An 18,393-nucleotide genomic window follows, 5' to 3' on the forward strand; every position below is an offset into this window, starting at 1 on the left:
ACCCTTTAAAGCAATTCTAAACCCCTCCACTAGAGGACAAAATGAAGGCTAACTTAAAGGACTTTCATTAGGGATGACAATGCAGGCGGGGCAAAATGCCTATTTTAACTAGTTGGCCTACTTAAGCTCATCCTGCATAATCCATAGCCCTGGTGAGCCAAGTGTGCGGCGACCCGACCTGCTAACCCACGTATCTTAAAATTTTGGAAATTTCTCCTTGCATCCCATAATTTTTTTTTTTGCACCCTCATACTCTCAAAAATTCCAAAATTATCCATTTCAAATTCCACAATTCATAATACCATCCGGAATACAAATTTTGTATTCTACATCGCCCAATCCATAATACATTTTATTCCAGATTGTACAATCTAAAACATAACTTTTAACTTTCAGATTATATAACATGGGAAGTCTCCAAATTCCACATTCCATAATTAAAGAAAAAAAGTTCAATGAAAAATGTCAAAGAGTAATTTGATTTTTTTTTAAAGTATAGGGTGAAAGAAGAAATGCATGGAGGTGAAAGAAGAAATGCATGGAGGTGTAAGAATAAACTCCCCTCAATCCTTAATTCATAACATCTTCACGAAATTCGGTAAAGCTTGATTTTTTTTATATATATTTAATAGTGTTTTTTTGTCTTTCTGAAATGAAAAAACGGTTTAGGTTTCAATACTCAACCAGTGTACTAATCGAATCTAGGTAATTTTTATAATAAATTATATATATATATATATATATTATGTGTTTTAGGGTTTAAACTACTTTTCAATTACATTAGGTGTATTTACTTGGACATGTTAGTTTGTGCCTTATATGATTAAACTCATCAAAGCATAGTGTTAGTGTTAGGTTTAATTGTTTTCTATTGGTTCTCCATTATCCCCGGATGAATATACTTTGAAAAAAACTAGATAGTTTTTTGCAAGAATTTTGGTGGATGTGGATCTATAATATGAGTTATCAACTTAAAAGATGGTGGAAAAGCACGAGCTTACCTTGATTATAAGTGTTGAACGTGAAAGACTTCAAGATTTCTCCATTCATTGTTAAATGATTAATCATTCCGTTCAAAACTATATAAAAGTTGTAAATAATCATTAAAACTATATAAAAGTTGTAAATAATCATTAAAACTATATAAAAGTTGTAAATAATCATTCAAGGTTACACCTAAAAGTCAAGTGTATGTTCCTAAGGGTCCTAGAATTTTGAATCCTTTGAGTGAATGTATGATTTCTATACATTTTTTTATAGGGATTAAATGTTTCATACCTTTCTTTAAGTTAGTATTTTACTATCTTGTATTATAGGTTTGAGTTACTTGAATATTGATTCTCTTCATTACATGAGTTTCTGTATAGTTTTCCTTAATTATATTTTTTGGAAGCAATTATTGTTAAAGAATGTGAACTTAATAAAAATGTTATTATCTCATAATGATACTTTACTAGACTCTTTTTATAAAAAATAAATCTAATTATCATTTGAAAGTAATTTTTTAATATTAACTTTATTAATAATATGTGTAAATAAAATTACCCCTCTATTCTTTTTTAAGTGTCTTAAAATAAAAGAATATAATTGATAGAGTAGTAATTAATATTATAATTTAAAAACTAATAGTTAAATAAAAATCATTAAAAAAGAACACCACACTTAAAAAACAACATCGAAAGTTAATAAAAGAAATTGACTGAAAAAAAATAAAGGAAGCCACTAACACAAATTCACCCAAAATATAAATAAATAATTGCATTGTTTTTTCTCCATGGTGCTACCTCTAATTTAGTTTTTAGATTCTTATCCTACAATTACTATTTAATTGATCACCGTCGCAAGATGCCATGTGGCACTGCGACAGAAAATCACAAAAAACTTTTTTTTCTTTTATTTATTTTTCCATGTTATATCACTTGGCCGAAACTAATTACAAGTACAATATTTAGATTTAAATAAAAATAATATTAAGAAAACAATATAAAATATAAATTAGGGAAAGAAAAAAAACAAAATTATATTATAGAATTGATGGATGGCTAATTTAATTTCACTATTTGTTTTGTTGGGTGTTTCTTCTTCCACCCATCAAAATTCTTTCTTCACCCAACAATATTGAAAAAATGATTTTAACCCTTTTTTTTCTAAATAATTTTTGGATTAGTTTTTTGGAATTTTCCCAAACTTTTTTTAATTTACAAGTATATTATGAAATTTCTTTTGAAATTTTTGGAATTTTAGAAAAAGTTTATGAAACTAGTGTTTTCCAAACTAACTTTCCTTAATTATATCTTGAAAAAGTTTTTTAAAATGTAAATGTTAGTCACTTTATCTATTTATTAGGAATGCAGGAAGAACTTTTAGGAGGTGCAAAAAGAAATACCCATTTTGTTATTACAAACGAATCAAACGATAATTTAATTTTTTTAAATATTATAATTTTAAAATATAAACAAACATGAAAAAAATATAAAATATTTTATTATATATTATTAACGAAAACATACCTTATGTATGTATGTACGGTGTATGTGTGTAGACGTTTTTTTATTATGTTATTTTATTTTATATTGAGTTAATTTTATATATTTATTAGATAATGTATCGATATTTATTACAAATTGAATTTAATGCGAAAAAAAAGAGAAAATAGGTAGTATTAGACACGTGTGTATTTATTTTTAATGAATAAGCAGTTTGTATTATCTTTTTATATTGCATGGGTAAGAAGATGAGGTATTTGTTTTTGTCCGTTACAATCCCATTCTTTCCCCTTCTCTCACTTTCACCGTTACCTATCATCACACACAACCCCAAAGAGAAGGAACCAAAAGCACCGCGAATTGCAATTAGGGTTTATAAACCGTTCACCTTCGCTGTTGTTGCGAGATTGCGAATTCAATGATGATGGAAGGAGCCAGCAATGGAGGGATGCTGTACCACGAGGTGCAGGAGTCCAAGCTCTGTGCGGTGCATTGCGTCAACACCGTTTTGCAGGGTCCGTTCTTCTCGGAGTTCGATTTGGCCGCGCTCGCCTCTGATCTCGATCGCAAGGAGCGCCAGGTCCTGCTCCCCGCGCTCTCTTCTGCCGATTTCGAATCGCACAACGTGTCGCTCGATGGCGATTTCAGCATCCAGGTTCGGTTAGGGTTTCGCTTTCCCTGATTTTTGTTTTCTCCTTTTGCGCTGTGGATTGTTGACGTGTCCGTGAGAATGTGACGTGCTTATCGTTGTTTTTGCTTTGGAAGTTTCTAGTTGCTTGGATTTTAGTTTAATATGAGCGGTTTGTAATTTCTTTTTATTATTTGAGAATTTTTGGGGCTTTTGCGGCGCTAGATGCTCCTTCAATTGTTCAATACATGCTTATAAACTTTGGCGCATATGTTTCGATTTGGCTGGAGTTGACTTCTGCCATTTATAAATGGTTGTGTTATGATATTTTAGTTTATAAAGGATTATATTTAAGGATGTCTTGAGCTTGGTTTGTGCGTACCTTGTTTGGCTTTGGATGGCCTTGTGCTGTGTGATGGATTTTGCAAGTGTAGTTTGACTGATTGAATATTTCTCATGTACTTGTTTTACGAGATGGTTGTCTATCGAAGGAAGCTCTTTGCATTGACATGTATGAATGGCAGGGAGGGGGAAGTTAGATGTAATATATGTTTAAAACTTTGGATTGTTTGACTAAGCAGAGTTTCCGTCAATAAGTACTGCTTGCACATTGTTTTAAGTGTTGTTGACTAGCCACAATAACATTGTTGCATAGCGAAATTTCTTGAATGGAGCTAGATTGCAACTCTTTCTGCTATTGCAGCCACTGTCATTGTTGTGGTTGCAGCTTGGATTCTGCATCCTTGTCATCTCTGACAAATCTTTAGCCAATTGAACTTTTGAGTTAGTATAATGTCAATTTTAATGTATTTTTTTTATTTGCGTACTATTTTATATTTTTGTACGCATATCTAGGAAGCTCTTATATTTTTGTATGCATATCTAGGAAGCTCTGGCACACCATGTCGTATGTTCAACACCTCACTGACACAAACAGTGTTGACATGCCTCTAACACATGTTAGACATTCCTTTGCAGTAGTTGAATAAAGCTATTTTGTTTAAGCTATAACGTAGCACGAACATGGCTCCAACATAGGCCAAGATATTGAGTCAACACTTAGTTTGGCCAAATATCTCTTTGATACTCCTACTATAAAAAAAATAGATAAATATGTCAGTTGATGAACTTCAGAATACACAATTAAATCATGGTTGCTAATTTGTCACTTGATGAACCGAAAACAGGGACCTTTTTTCCATGATGATGATGATAAAGGAGGTCACCAACTTTAGACTTGATCTTTTACTTTAAAACAACCAACATAATGTTTCTTCTATCGTACTTTTGTGTGACTCATTATTATAGGACCTAGCTTGTTTTTTTGTTTTGTCTTATCATCTTGTTTTGTAAAGATTGCATTGTGAAATGATATTTCATTCCCTCTTATCTTAGTAATCTTTTTGTGAGGGTTATTATCATATGAAAATTTGAAAACTTATCAACTTTATTTCAAGAGGTAAAATATAATTCGCAATTCAAATCTCAATGAGTATGTATGTGTGTGTAGTGTCATGGTATCCTATATTTTTAGACATTAGTTGAGGCCTTGTGTCAATGCCATTTTTTTGTCAAACTTGGTGCTTCATTGTATTTAATTGATATATCTATATGTGTGTGTGTGTGTTGTTTATATATATATATGTGTGTGTGTGTGTTTATATATATATATATGTATGTTTCAATTGTTATGTGACTTTTGCAATATGCTTGTCACACTATCGGTTGTATAATATAGCAAATTATTGGCTTTCTACCTTTTTTGCAACCATAATTGATTACATTGGTTCGAATGGCGGATAGAGGAATAAGATTGACAGGAATCTGGTAAAAAAAAGCATAACGGTCATGAAAGAAATAAAGGAACTCCTTCTTGAAACCAAGAAAGGAAAGAAACTGTCAGATGGAGGAGAAAATCTAGGCCATTGGTTCAAGTTATGGCATCAAAAATTCAAGAACCCTTCTTGAGAAGATCTTGCAACATCACTATTAAGGATTTGGAGGCAACAGGACAAACACAATTATTGAGAGATTGGCAGCAATAAGTAGAACCTCAATGCAGTAACTGTGTTCTCAAGGGTGAAGTGAGGAAATTGAGTTTTGAGAACAAGATCATCCTCCCAAGTATCATGAATTACTCTGACCATCCACTTGAAAAAATTGTTTAATTGTCTGACCTGCCTTACTGTACTAGTCCAACACACACTTGGGTCCTTCCATTTCATTGATCTCTACTTCCATGCCTTCCAGTAAAGAAGCATCAACAAAATAGTTACCAATTTCCCTTTTAAATTGAGAAGCCTGTAAAACTAGAGGGCTTAAGCAGCTTTAGCTTGAAGAAAGCAACTCTCCTTTTTTCCAGAATTGGGTCTGAGGAGCTAAGCTAAGTTTTATTGACTCTGTTTTTTGGCCACTATTTGCTGCTTATGAGGTCTAAGTTTGAGGAAGACCCACTTCTTGATTGAAAATGCTTGATCCTCTCCTCTTCATTCAATGTCCTTAGAATATACTCTCCATGTGATGGGTTTATTTTGAGTATAGGGTTTTGGGTTGCAGTTTGGTCCAACATTTGATCTCGCTCTTACTCATTATTATATTGGGCTTCAGGTTCTATAATATGCACTCCATGTGATGGGTTTCTTTGGAGTTTAGGATTTTAGTGTTTGAGTTCAGTCAAACATTTGATCCAAAACCCTTGCTCATTATCATAATTGGGCTTGAGGTTCCCATCAGGTCCACAACAAAAATTCAATGCATAATCTAATGATTGTTAATCCTTTGATAACAAGTAGTGCAGGTCACTGGAGTAAATTGAATGATAAATAGGATTCACTGAAGTTGTGCATTTTGGAAAGCCTGTTGATGAATTTTGGGTTGCAATTCCCATTTTATTTTGCATTTCTATGTACAAATCATTTGTTTTAGTGGTAGACCTTTGGCTCTAGTATATAAATTTGTAATTAGTACAGTAAATAAGTATGATCTTGACAATGAATATTTTGATGTTGTTATGCCTGTGCACTTAGTTTTGAGAATGACACTTAGCTTCTCTTTGGATGACGTGCCAACTTGGATAATTGCTTTTGGTGCACACATTTTTGGTACAATTTTACCCTTATTGTTTTGGTAATTGGTTATTGTGGTTATGTTATTTTATTGTGATAATTGTTTCTTTCATTGAATCACAAAATGTGGACATAGGCACGACAACACTTGTGTTTCCTCCCGTGGTTGATAATGTTGGTATCGTTTCTAATTCTGTGTTGTAACTGGTTCAAAATCATAAATATTATGTTTGGGTTCCATTAGATTAGAACTCTAAATATAGTTTCAATTTTATTCACATATTGGAAAAGTAGTGGATATAAATGAGGTAACATGAGTAGGAATGATTCATTTCGAAGGTTGTGGTAGATTGTCACCTTTACAGTAGATTGTCACCTCTAGTGAAGCGTTGATAAACATATTCACCGTCTTAAGAGGACCAATGATTGAGCATATTTTGCAGCAAGCGGAGCACAAATGGTTCCTATGCTCCAACATAAAGGGAGAGTGTTATAATTATAGAAAGATGGTGTATATCCTCTATAATTAGGAATGTTTAGATTATATTTGGAACCTTTTTATTTATTTTTGTATCATATTTTCATTATAAGAAGATATTGAATCTTTCTCAATATAAGTAAAACATCCTTGCTAATTCAAAAACATATGGTTTCAGCTCAATGTCTCTCTATTTCCTATAGATTAATAAGGTAATTTCTATATAGCCTTACCCTTGCATGCAAAGAGGCTGTTTCCAGATTCAAACCCATGACCATTGGATCACCATGGCACAATGTTTAGGCTGCGCTAAGGCTCGCCATCTGGTTCATTTCTATAAAGAAGTGGTTCATTTCTATAAAGAAGTCAAAATATCTTCTTACCGGCCTAATGAATAAATTTTATGATTAGAGTTTGGTCAAAACAAATGATTCAGTTAATGATGATTGATTTGATCATGCCAATTAAAGTAAAGTTCGTTAGGTGTTTTCAGTTTTATTCTCTAATTAAAGTATAACATATGTTTAAACCTCAGCTATGAAAATACTAAACCGAAGAATGTGAGAACTGAAAAATTAATACCTGTTATTATCCCTTTGGAAAACAACACCTCAAGCGCATAGAGGACTTACTCTATTTTCTTGGGTCCAGGGCTGTGAGGTGTGTACTATGGGGATTTGAACCCTTTCACTCTTTTCCTCCCTCTCCTTGTGGCAATCTCAAGTGGCTAACTTTTATTTTTTAGTTTGCCAGATAAATAATGTTAATAGTTAGTTCTTCAGAAAGATCTTTCAAGCATTGGATCCCTGAATGTTATGAAGGTTCTATTATTCTAGGTGACTTGTTATATATCTTGAGATTTTATTCAGTCTTTGGATTTTATTTTATCTTGGCATTTGAAAATCAAAGTACTGTGTGCTTTTGTATATTTTCATATCGTTTTTTGTTACAATCATTCAAAGTACTACTAGCCTGTGCCTTGAATGATTTGGATTCTGGGAAAAACATTATTGTTACGTCCAATGTTTTTAAAACTGGACTGGACATTGAACCAGTGAAAGTATTCACGGTTCATTAGTTTAATGGTGATTGAACAAGGGTAGTAATAATAAAACATAATTTATCAAGTAAGAAAGGGATTATATATGTCACGTCTTGTTAGATTAAAAAGTCGTAATAAATTTTAATTAATAGCAATCTATGTGTAGATATCATATATGCTAAAATATCTAGGAATAAAATGTTTATAAATTAATAAAAAAAGTTCAAAAGTTCTTATCCTGTTTCTACTGGTTTCTGCTGGTTCTTGATCAGTTTGATTGGTTTTCTGCTCCATCTGTTTTCTGGGTTGTCTTGACTTGTTATTGAACTGGCTATTCTGGTCCGTACTTAGTAACTGGAGTTACAAGTGGTTTATATTTTATTTAGTTAAATCATTGGAATGTTTGTTGCTTGCATCAAATATTAATTTTGGAAAGGCAATTGAGGACTCGTTCTCTTTACATTTTTATGATTTAATTCAGTATGCAAAGTCTTTTCTGTAGGTTTTACAAAAGGCTTTGGAAGTGTGGGACCTACAAGTTATCCCTCTTGACTCTCCAGTTGCTGAGCCTGCCCAGATTGACCCTGAGCTGGAAAATGCCTTCATTTGTCATCTACAAGACCATTGGTTTTGCATCCGTAAAGTGAATGGGGAGTGGTATAATTTTGACAGTCTCTATGCAGCCCCACAACACCTTTCCAAGTTTTACCTTTCTGCCTATCTCGACTCTTTGAAAGGCTTTGGGTGGAGCATATTCCTGGTTAGAGGAAATTTTCCAAAAGAATTCCCCATCTCCTCATCTGAAGCTTCTAATGGTTTTGGGCAGTGGCTTTCACCTGAAGATGCTGAGAGGATAACTAAATCTTGCAACTCCGTACAGGCTCCTCCTCATCAGAGAGTTAATGAGACCCAACAACACTATGATCAGTTTCTTTCTCATGGGGAAGCTGAAATGTTGTTAGACATGGAAGACGAGGATCTTAGGGCAGCAATTGCAGCCAGTCTGATGGATTCGTCCCCAACTGTGACCACTGCTGAGGCCAGTACTCCCCAAAATGATCATCAAAGTAGTAAACAAGTGGCCACCACTGAACCTACCCCTCTAAATGATCAAAACTCCAAACAAACAGTAACCACTGAAGCTACCCCTCTAAATGCTCAACAATCCAAACTAGTGGAACCCATTGAAGCCATTCTACCTCTCAATTCTCAAAGCAACAACCTCGTAGCAGCCATTGAAGCTGATTCTCAGAATGATCAAAACAGCAAAGAAGTGGCATCTACTATAGGCGATAACGCTGGAGATGAAAAGCAGAATAAAGGGAAAGGTGTCTAAGAGTGTGGTTATTTGCCCCGAATTTGTTTTTGCAATTGAGGACAATAATCTATTATACCAGTTTTAGGTGGTCGAAACGCATACATGAGTGGCTTAAAGTCATGGTGGTGTGCAGTATACACATTCTCATTTCAATTGCATGATGTATAAACTGTAAGGAAACCCTTCAGCATTTCCCTCCATTATATGATAGTTACCAAGTTTTGATGATGTTTTGGAAAGCCCTTCAGTATTTTCATGTGATTGTGATTGTGATTGATACCTATTTTACCCATTATGCATGCTCCTACTACTATAATAAACTTGCTCTAGATTTATGGTTACTAAGATACATTACATGACCAAAAACAATTTTATCATCTTTACAAAGAAAGACACAATTGTAATACTACTTTGGTGTCAAGCACGTAGCTTGAGATTATGTTGCTTTTTAGTGTTTAATTTTAATACTTGTTTTACTTAACAATAGAAAATGTAAATGTTACTATTTTCCTTAAGTTGAATGTCTTCAAACTATAATAATGTATGGTTTATGATAATCCCTACGACAACATTTATCTTGTTTGTGTATGTACGTTCATTGTCACTTTTGATATTCTTTTCCTAAGGTTTCACAGTTTAAGGCAACGTTACATTTTTATAACTTTTTGTCGTTTTTAGTTAAAAATAACATTAATTATTTTGACTGTTTTATACTCTTACTTTTTACCTAATTTTTTCTATATATATTGTGATGAAGGAATAAAAAAGGTAAAATAAAAAATCTTATAGATATTTATTAGTTTATTAGTTTTTATAATAATTATTTTAAAAGTTATATCAAGGATATTTTTGAATTGATTAGTCATATAAAAAAATCAGATATATCATAAGTTTCTTGATCTCATAATTATTTTAAAAATCATAGATGATTTCTAGTTAACTAATAGTGGTCAAGTTCTTACATGTAGATAATCAAACTCCTTTTCTATTTGTGCTCAACCTCAAAATGGTTTTACTATACTTTGTTTAATATTAAGAATAAAAACAAGGTGTTCATGGCGGACTAACAAAAATCGTAAAAGAAACAGAAAAGAAGCAAAGGATTCTAACAGAACAAAATCATTACAAAATGGCATTTGAATCTCGTACTTTTTCTTCCTTCTCCTTCGTTCATATAGTTCCTCATACCAGAAGATCATAATGGTTCTTGCCGCTGTACAATAGCCTCACAGCTTTTCTCCGAGAACCCTTTCTAAATTCACTTCCATACTCAGCAATGGGAATGAAACCAGATCCAAAACCACCACCTCTATGCTGCACGTAGTTTACATAGAGATAACAGGAAATTTTAGTAGAGAAACTTTAGTATCCTTCGAGCAATTTGGAATGAGAAGAAATAAGAACATAACGTGGCTTGATTTGGAGAAAATTCTGAGTTCACTGAAGTAGTAAATACAAGAAAAACAATTAAATAGTTAGCATCCACCATTCGAAAACCAAAATGGGAATAGAGGGATTAAAATGGAACCCTTTAGCCTCTTTTGGACATGTGGACATAGAATTGAAGAGATGTGTTTGAGCTTCATAGGTTATTCCTAATAAAATCATAATGGCCAAACAGCAAGCTTTAGTGATGCTCCTATATCATGATTTTCAAAATTCTTCTCACTTTGCTCCAGTGCTATCCTAGAATATTGTGAATGCATTTAAGTCTGACAGTATCACTCTTTTGCCCACATTTTATTTAGCATTTAATTTCCAATTTACTCTAGTCGTGCACTAAGAAGTCACACACAATTTGGGTTCCTAAAGGCTTAAGTTTCCTGATAGATCAACCATAAATATCCCATGCTCAAGATATTTATTCCTTATAAGTCAATTTTGTAATGTTGAATTAAACATACACTCACTTTCTAATATGATATCATAATTTATTTAGGTGAAATTTTTTCGATCTATCGTGTCATTCGTTATCGCATCGTTGTTAGACTATCTACAAATATCTAGTCCCATGCTTAAGATGTCCACTCCTATGTGTTGGAAATTTTACATTGACTAGAAATAAGATGAGGAGTTATGCTTAAACTCACTTCCTAATAATGTGCTTAAAAAAAAACTTTATAGCACCAAAACACCTGTTTTCCAGTGACGGTCTTTAACAATCTGATCTTATCAGGACTGCATCAACACCTTTACAAGTTACAAACTCGCAATTTGCCAATAAATTAGTGTACGACCACATAAGAACCATTTAATAAAAAAGACGCACAGGAGAGCTTATCATTACAAATGCACTAATATTCTAGATAACCTCTCTGCACTTTAGTTCCAACATGCAAGATCAATTACCAATTAAACGCAAACAATAAATTTTAGCAACAAAAAAGCTATGACCACCTCCATCTATCTCTAGACATGACTCATGCACATAATATCCGATAAAAAATTAATCTGTCTTGTAGCATGTGCAGTATGATTATACTAATTGCAAGCTCTTCCTTCCCAAGTAAAATAGATAAATGCCAACCAGAGGAATTGTTTAACTTATACCTCATGCTCTGGTATGTACACGATGATTGGCTGGTTACATAACTTTGAAAGTACCTGCAAGAACATTGTCATTGGTCAGTACCTCACGTTTCATTCAAAAGGGTTTGTGCATCCAAGGAAGGGATGAAGAAAAGTTTCAATGGGAGTTCTACTTAGAAATTTCTCAATCGTTAAATATCAAACAAGATACTAAACATTTACTTATTATGAATATTAATTCAAAACATGATATTAAACATTTATTTATTATGGATATTAATTATATAAAATAAACATTTATATGCGACGCATAAGCTAAAATACTCATTTACTTCAAAATTTGAATCATTTAATTTCTAGACAGTCAAATTTTCCCATTCCTCGATGAGATAAAGTTTTATGGGTTACAATCTCCGATTAACCTGCAAGCTCCAGCTACAAACACACTGAAGGTAAAATATTTTATTAAACCTTGTGCGAAAATGTCATTGACTCATAGTCTATTGACTTCCACATCAATTTGAAGTCATTCAACTGTAATCTTTAGAATACATTTTGCTGTGAAAAGCATAGCTTTATCCATAATGCAAGATCTTATATCATAGACCAGAGCTCAACAAAGTCTAATATCTTCACATATAAATAAATGGGGCAAAGAGAAAGACGTTAATGACACTGAAATTACAATAAAAAGTTAGAAGATCCACTATGAAATATTTAAATTAAACTGATATAAACTCCAAAGGTCAACTGTGAAATGTATTATCCTTAAGATAAAAGATGTAAGAAAGTAAAGCTTGCAATATTTAGGAGGTAAGCATAAAGGAAGCACTTACCAATAGCTCTGATTCTCCTCCCCAGAAATCAGGTCGTACAATCCGTTGGCAGTAACTGCAAAAAAACACACATTTAATTATGACATTTAACACAAACTAACAATATACTTCACGATCTTTATTTTCTGTTAACGCTTCCAAAACATACCGATTTAGAGGTTCATCAACTGTGATGGCAATGAGGGCTTCTTCATATAAATTACGTTCAGCCTCATTTTCACATATAGCTTCTTTCACAGCCATTCTTAATTCATCTGTGTTATCACATGCAAGGCAAAAATAGACAAGAAAAGAAAACCGAAGAGAAAGGAGAAAAGAGGTTATAACTTACAAGGCACGAAAAAATAAACATGGCAAGAAGACAAGTAGCCCAGTTTGATAACAGAAGCAGCCAAAATTATCATAGCCTAGCTGTTTCACATGTAATTCTGTAATAGAAAACAAAACAAACAAAAGCAAGGGAATCACCAAGCATACTTCCAGTAGTATATCAGCATACCTGCATTTTCTCTCTCCTCACGTTGATTGAGAACAGTTCCCTTATTGTAAGCCATTCCTTTGACCTTATGTCATGAACCAAATGTTAACATTTACCAACTAAATCAATATGAAAAACTTGCACGGTGGAAGCTCAAACTTATGAAGAGATTTGGCAGTTTATATTTAACAAATTTATATGCCCAAAAGAATGTTGCATTACAACTCATACAAATACAGCTTGTAAAAAAATCATAAAAATAAGGTATGTTCCGTAAAGACACTGTCCAGGCTTATTGATCATTCACCACCCAACTTTTCTAGACCTATTATTGAAGAGTAGTGCCATGCAAAAAACCTTCTGGATCTCAAGGTTAATTAGATTATTTGCACTACATGACAAAGACTACACTAATGACACAGACAGAAATTATTAATGCACTAGAGTAAAAAATCAGTGCTAGAAAACTCAAGCACACAAGATTTGATTCCAGTTTTAAGTTGTAACTCTCAAAAAAAAGGAGTTCTTCACCAGCAACCTCAAACTTAATATGACTAGTCCAGTTAATACTATATATTCTATATTACTTTGATTTGCACTCTCTTCTCATAATTCTTTTAATCTTTTCATCCTAATAGCCAGCGGAGACATCATATTGAATGCCACTAACAAAAGTACAAAAAATAATACCAGTGCACGAAACAGACATCGCCCATCCCCTGTAACCTTCTGAATTGAGAAACGCTCAAGTTTCTTCATTGCGGGAGAGTATCCACTACTGTGAAGACATAGTGATGGGGAAACTTGTCAAAATCCTAAGCATTGAAAGAAGAGTTCAAATATAATCCACTTTTCTAAAGCATTCAACCCTATCAATCAAATCTGTTATTCTGAAAACCCTTATTAAGGATAAATTCATGAAATTAGGATACAAATTTCCAGTGACTATGGACTAAATTTGGGGACATATACATAGACCCACTTTGTTCCACGCAGCTATAACAATAAATAAAATTACATGTCAAAATGTAGTTTCTACCCCTATACATTGCATGAAACTTATTGTCAATTTGGATCCAATACAGAAAAGTTCTTCATTCATATCTTCAATGTTATTTTCACCATATGTTGCCCTTGTAACACCATCAGATTAACATGGAGTTATTAAGAAGCACAGGAACTGTCAGGACTAAAAGTTAAAGTATTTCTGCTCCTTATTTATGGCACTCATTTTTAATCTAGGTGGAGATTGAAATGATCTATGGAAAGCTTATTTGGCATAAGAAAGTGTCTTATAACCTCTTTGTAAGCTTCTTTTCCACCTAATTCAACACACTTCATGGCGAAGCTTATCAGAATAAACTTTTCAAATCCTATTACAGCATTACATAACTTAATAACAAATGCTTCATCACTCTGTTTATTCAAACACACATCCTACACTTCACTGACTACTATATTATAACGACAATAAACAGATATAATTAATTTTTTTTTATCAGCATGATTAATTAATTAATTAAATTAAAAATGATAATACGTTTAGGAACAATTTTTTATTTATTTAAAATGAATGTGAGGTAAATATATCAAAAACATATTTGAACCTAAAAGATTAATAAAATGACAGATAGAAGCACAAGAAAAAGACGAAATGAAAAAACTCACGAGGAGGAGCCAATTCTGGCGAAAAAGAGAGTGCTACGATTCCCAATTCCAAACAAGCTTGTGCTGTTGTTCGGAGGAGCAGCAACTGAAGGAACCGGGGAAGAAACAAGCTCGAATTTCGCAGTCCCACTTCTGAGTTGCTCGAGAATATCCTCTGAGGTAACGAAATCAAAATAGTGAAAAGAGTGTTTTCATTTTTGCGTGTGCTTTGTTTGAAGAGATAGAGATGAAAGGAACATAAAATTAGGGAAAAAGAAGAAGAAGAAGAAGAAGAAGAAGAAAATGTTGATGGAGGTGGTTACCATTGAATTTGAAAGGGTTGTGTGCCATGAAAAGAGAGGGAAGGTAACGTAGGAAGAGATAAGTGTGAGAAGGCTCTGTAAGAATGCTTTGCTATTATTCAAAACGCAAGAACACGAATAACTCAAGTAAACGTCTTTTCTAATTTCCTAAAACTATTTTTTACATAACTAATTATACATTAAAAACCTACATTTTTTATATAACCAGACTATAACTTTCAAATATTCTTATTTTAATATTTCTTATATCATTTAATTTTAAAATTATTATATATATATATATATATTTATTTTTAAACTCAACAAATTAAGACTTATATACACTTCTAAGAATTCTCAAACTATCATCATTTTTCTTTCTGCATATATGCGAATAAGTTGCAAAATTAGTAAACTGGTTCAACTTTTTTTTCTTTTTTTTTTCTATTGGGGAGTTTTGGAATTTTTTACCTTAATGGGTAAGCCTTATAAATTTGAATTTTGAGATTATACATAAGTGATGTTTGGAAAATATGATTTTCATATGATGGAATGTAAATTGAAGTTGTGTATAAATTATATGATTATATTATTGTTTTTTTTAATAGAAGTTGTGCATATTAAAGATCATCTTTTATTTTTTTATTTTTTTATTGTTTTTCATTATATCTTTTGTCTTTTGTTTTGTTATATTTTTGTTGTTGTTTATCATTATATCTCTTGTTATATAATTTTTGAGTTCATATCAATAAGAGGTTTTTTTAAGGGTGTTTTTTCACTTTCCTTTCAATAAATGTGTATATGCACAAAGGAAATTAGAACAAGACAAGAAGAAAACAAATAAAGAAAGAAATGAAAAGAGACTTAGTTGTTGATGACCTCCAAATCCGACTCTTGATTCCAAAATGATGGGAGCATCCTCAAGAGACTAGCAAAAGACTTAGAAAATTTATTAAACTTCAAATTTCTTCAAGAGAAACTCATGTTCCTCTCTCTAAGAAGGATCCTTAAACGAGAAAGGAGAAGATTACTCCTATATAAGTCCTTAAGGACAAAAAGACAAGAATATAAGAAAAATCAATTTTCATTCAATTAAGGTGGGGCAACAGGCTCTATAAATACATGCCTAGCTCCTTTGCACTCTTTGCTACAAAATATGTGGGACAAAATGCAAAATCAGGATGCACAAATAAGCAAACTAGAGAACTCATGCTCTCCATGTAGCTAGTGCACATTTTGGCCTAAAATGGCCCTATTTTCCATGAAGTGGGACTCTTAAGTTCTCTCCTTTATATGCAACTCTTCCTTGACCTATTTTGACTAAGTTTGGACGTCTACAAGGCCCAATGAGGACCCAATTAAGGCCTAAGTGTGCCTATACTAAAATATAGGGGAAAATACCTACACCTATACAAAAAAAATCTACTATTACACAATGTGTACAAGACTAAAAAATAGGAAGAAAATTCTACTTTTCTTTTTAGAGTGTTCCTCCATGAGGCTTCATTTTCTCCTTTTCTCTTAAATGTATGGCGGTTGGATGGTTTCCATCAAAGAATTATGAGCTCTTTTTGGTACCTAAGGCATTTCTTTTTAGTTTTGGGAAATTTCTTCTTATGACATTTGAAATTCCAAACTTGCCACACTGAAGGCAAACACCCTTAACCCTTTTATAATTTTATTTGTTTTTTATTTCTTATTGATAAGATCATATGTTTGTCCATATTTGTTATAGGCATGTCTAGAAGTAGAAAATAAGAGATGTAGTGGCTTAGAACTTCCAAAAAAGTAATTAAAAGTCATGTTTGCAACATAATACTTTTTCTTTTAGAGTTTTAATATTCCTAGCATTTGACCTCTTAATCTTTTTTAGGATATAGATTTTTTCATCAATTGCTACTTGATTTCTTTTCAATTTTTCATTTTTAACTAACAAGATTTTGAACTTTTGCTTTAATTTGAAAAATTGTTTAGAGACTGAGTTGTAGCCTGATGGAGATCCATCTAACCACCACTAAGTCAGGCTAAGAGGAACGAAGAAGATGAAGCATATAAATATAAATATCATTCTCTTCAGCCCTCTATATACTTGTATAGAATAGTTTAGTATTTTTCAATCTTGTATTCTAGATTGAACCATTTTCAAAGCTTTGTATGATGAAATGAGTATAGTACAATTTTATGCAAGTATTAACTAAGGGGTTTTTCTCTAAACCCTAACTAAACCTAGCAAAGGAGCACACTTTACCCTAACCCTAGGAGAAGCTTACACTCTAGGTTAGGGTTTGGGTAGCTTGTGCAGCAAGTTAGGGTTTTTACCTTGGCTTTTCTAACCAAACTTCTTATGCAATCTAGGGTTAAAAACTTGCTCTCCAAGTCTTCTCCATCTGTAAATAGACCTGCACACCATGTACATTGCAAACTTGAGTGAAGTATTGATATGCTAGTGAAGTATTTCCATCTCAATCTCTTTTAGTCTCTCCCTTTCTCTTGCTTTTACTTGAACTAGTGAATTAGTTTAAAGAGTTAGCTAGAAGTTGACCTAACCTCTTTTTAGCACCTATTCTCCTTTGCATTCACAACTCATGGTTAATTTCACCGTTCCAAAGTACTTCTATTGCTTCATTCTCTTTCAAATCATCATCCACACCGAAGAACATCAATGGAGCCAAGGAGAACTCCATCATAACCCATGAGAAGATTTTCATAACAAAAGATTGTTCTCGTCTTCTTCACCAAATGATGAACAAGATGAGTAGAAATTTGAAACAAAATAAGAGTTAGGATTAGAAGATACCTCTTCTTCAATTCCTACCATCAAACACAAGTTAACATGCTCTACATTTAACCTAGAGTCTAAATCCTCCACGTGGCCATCACGATCTTCTTCTTCAACTTTGGACACTCTCGTGTGTCCAAGTTTTCTTCACTCAAAGCATATCATCTTTGAATATTATTTGTCCTTATTCTTTTGGACAAAACTCTCCCTTTTCTTGTAAGAAACCTTTTGTTTCCTTATCTTCTATGTTCATAGATTTACTTAAACTTTCAACACATTAATGAGATTTTCTACTTGGTGGAGTTTTCAGACTCAATGTAAGACACATCTCCATCATTTAGTTGATAGTTAGGAGTCCCTTATCTTTGTAGTTATTTTTAACTTGCAAAGTTTTTTATATTTACTTTTAGATAAGAACAAATAAGAGTGCACCTCACCTTGTTATTTAACTTCATAGTGTTAAATTCTTCTTCCTCCTAGTCTTATTCTGAAAAGGTGATCACAATATCTCCTTACTAATGATCCTTGGTAGTATGTGAACTTAACATACATTTCCATATGATCTTTCCAGTATGGAAAGTCTTCACCGAGGAAGGCTAAAGACCATGTAAAAGATGTTCCTTTTATGATGAGGTGTTACTCCATTCCTATCATTATTATTGGATCTTTTCCTCTAAGAACTCTTAGGCACTTAACCCTTTAGAAGCTAAGTGCTAATACCAATTGTGAAAATAGGTCAAAACACAATAAGAGAGAGTTAGATTGTGTTTTAAGACTTTTTATAATCTTCGTAATGTATAATAAT

General features: G+C 32.6%; 2 protein-coding genes across 2 annotated transcripts; one reads left to right on the forward strand and one right to left on the reverse strand.

Moving 5' to 3' along the window:
- The first annotated feature begins 2,715 nt into the window (after positions 1–2,715).
- LOC137818470 (ataxin-3 homolog) lies at positions 2,716–9,245 on the forward strand. Its single transcript, XM_068621922.1, has 2 exons — positions 2,716–3,141; positions 8,202–9,245. The coding sequence occupies exons 1-2, from the start codon at positions 2,905–2,907 to the stop codon at positions 9,033–9,035; spliced, it is 1,071 nt and encodes a 356-aa protein (XP_068478023.1). The 5' UTR covers positions 2,716–2,904; the 3' UTR covers positions 9,036–9,245.
- A 741-nt stretch (positions 9,246–9,986) lies between these two features.
- Positions 9,987–15,000, reverse strand: LOC137818688 (OVARIAN TUMOR DOMAIN-containing deubiquitinating enzyme 3). Its single transcript, XM_068622250.1, has 8 exons — positions 14,831–15,000; positions 14,529–14,682; positions 13,551–13,638; positions 12,882–12,945; positions 12,531–12,636; positions 12,383–12,437; positions 11,568–11,621; positions 9,987–10,331 (listed from the first exon to the last, which is right to left on the reverse strand). The coding sequence occupies exons 1-8, from the start codon at positions 14,856–14,858 to the stop codon at positions 10,200–10,202; spliced, it is 681 nt and encodes a 226-aa protein (XP_068478351.1). The 5' UTR covers positions 14,859–15,000; the 3' UTR covers positions 9,987–10,199.
- Positions 15,001–18,393: the final 3,393 nt, after the last annotated feature.

This window comes from Phaseolus vulgaris, chromosome 10, assembly GCF_000499845.2.
Source record: "Phaseolus vulgaris cultivar G19833 chromosome 10, P. vulgaris v2.0, whole genome shotgun sequence".
In the NCBI taxonomy this organism is placed as follows: domain Eukaryota; kingdom Viridiplantae; phylum Streptophyta; class Magnoliopsida; order Fabales; family Fabaceae; genus Phaseolus; species Phaseolus vulgaris.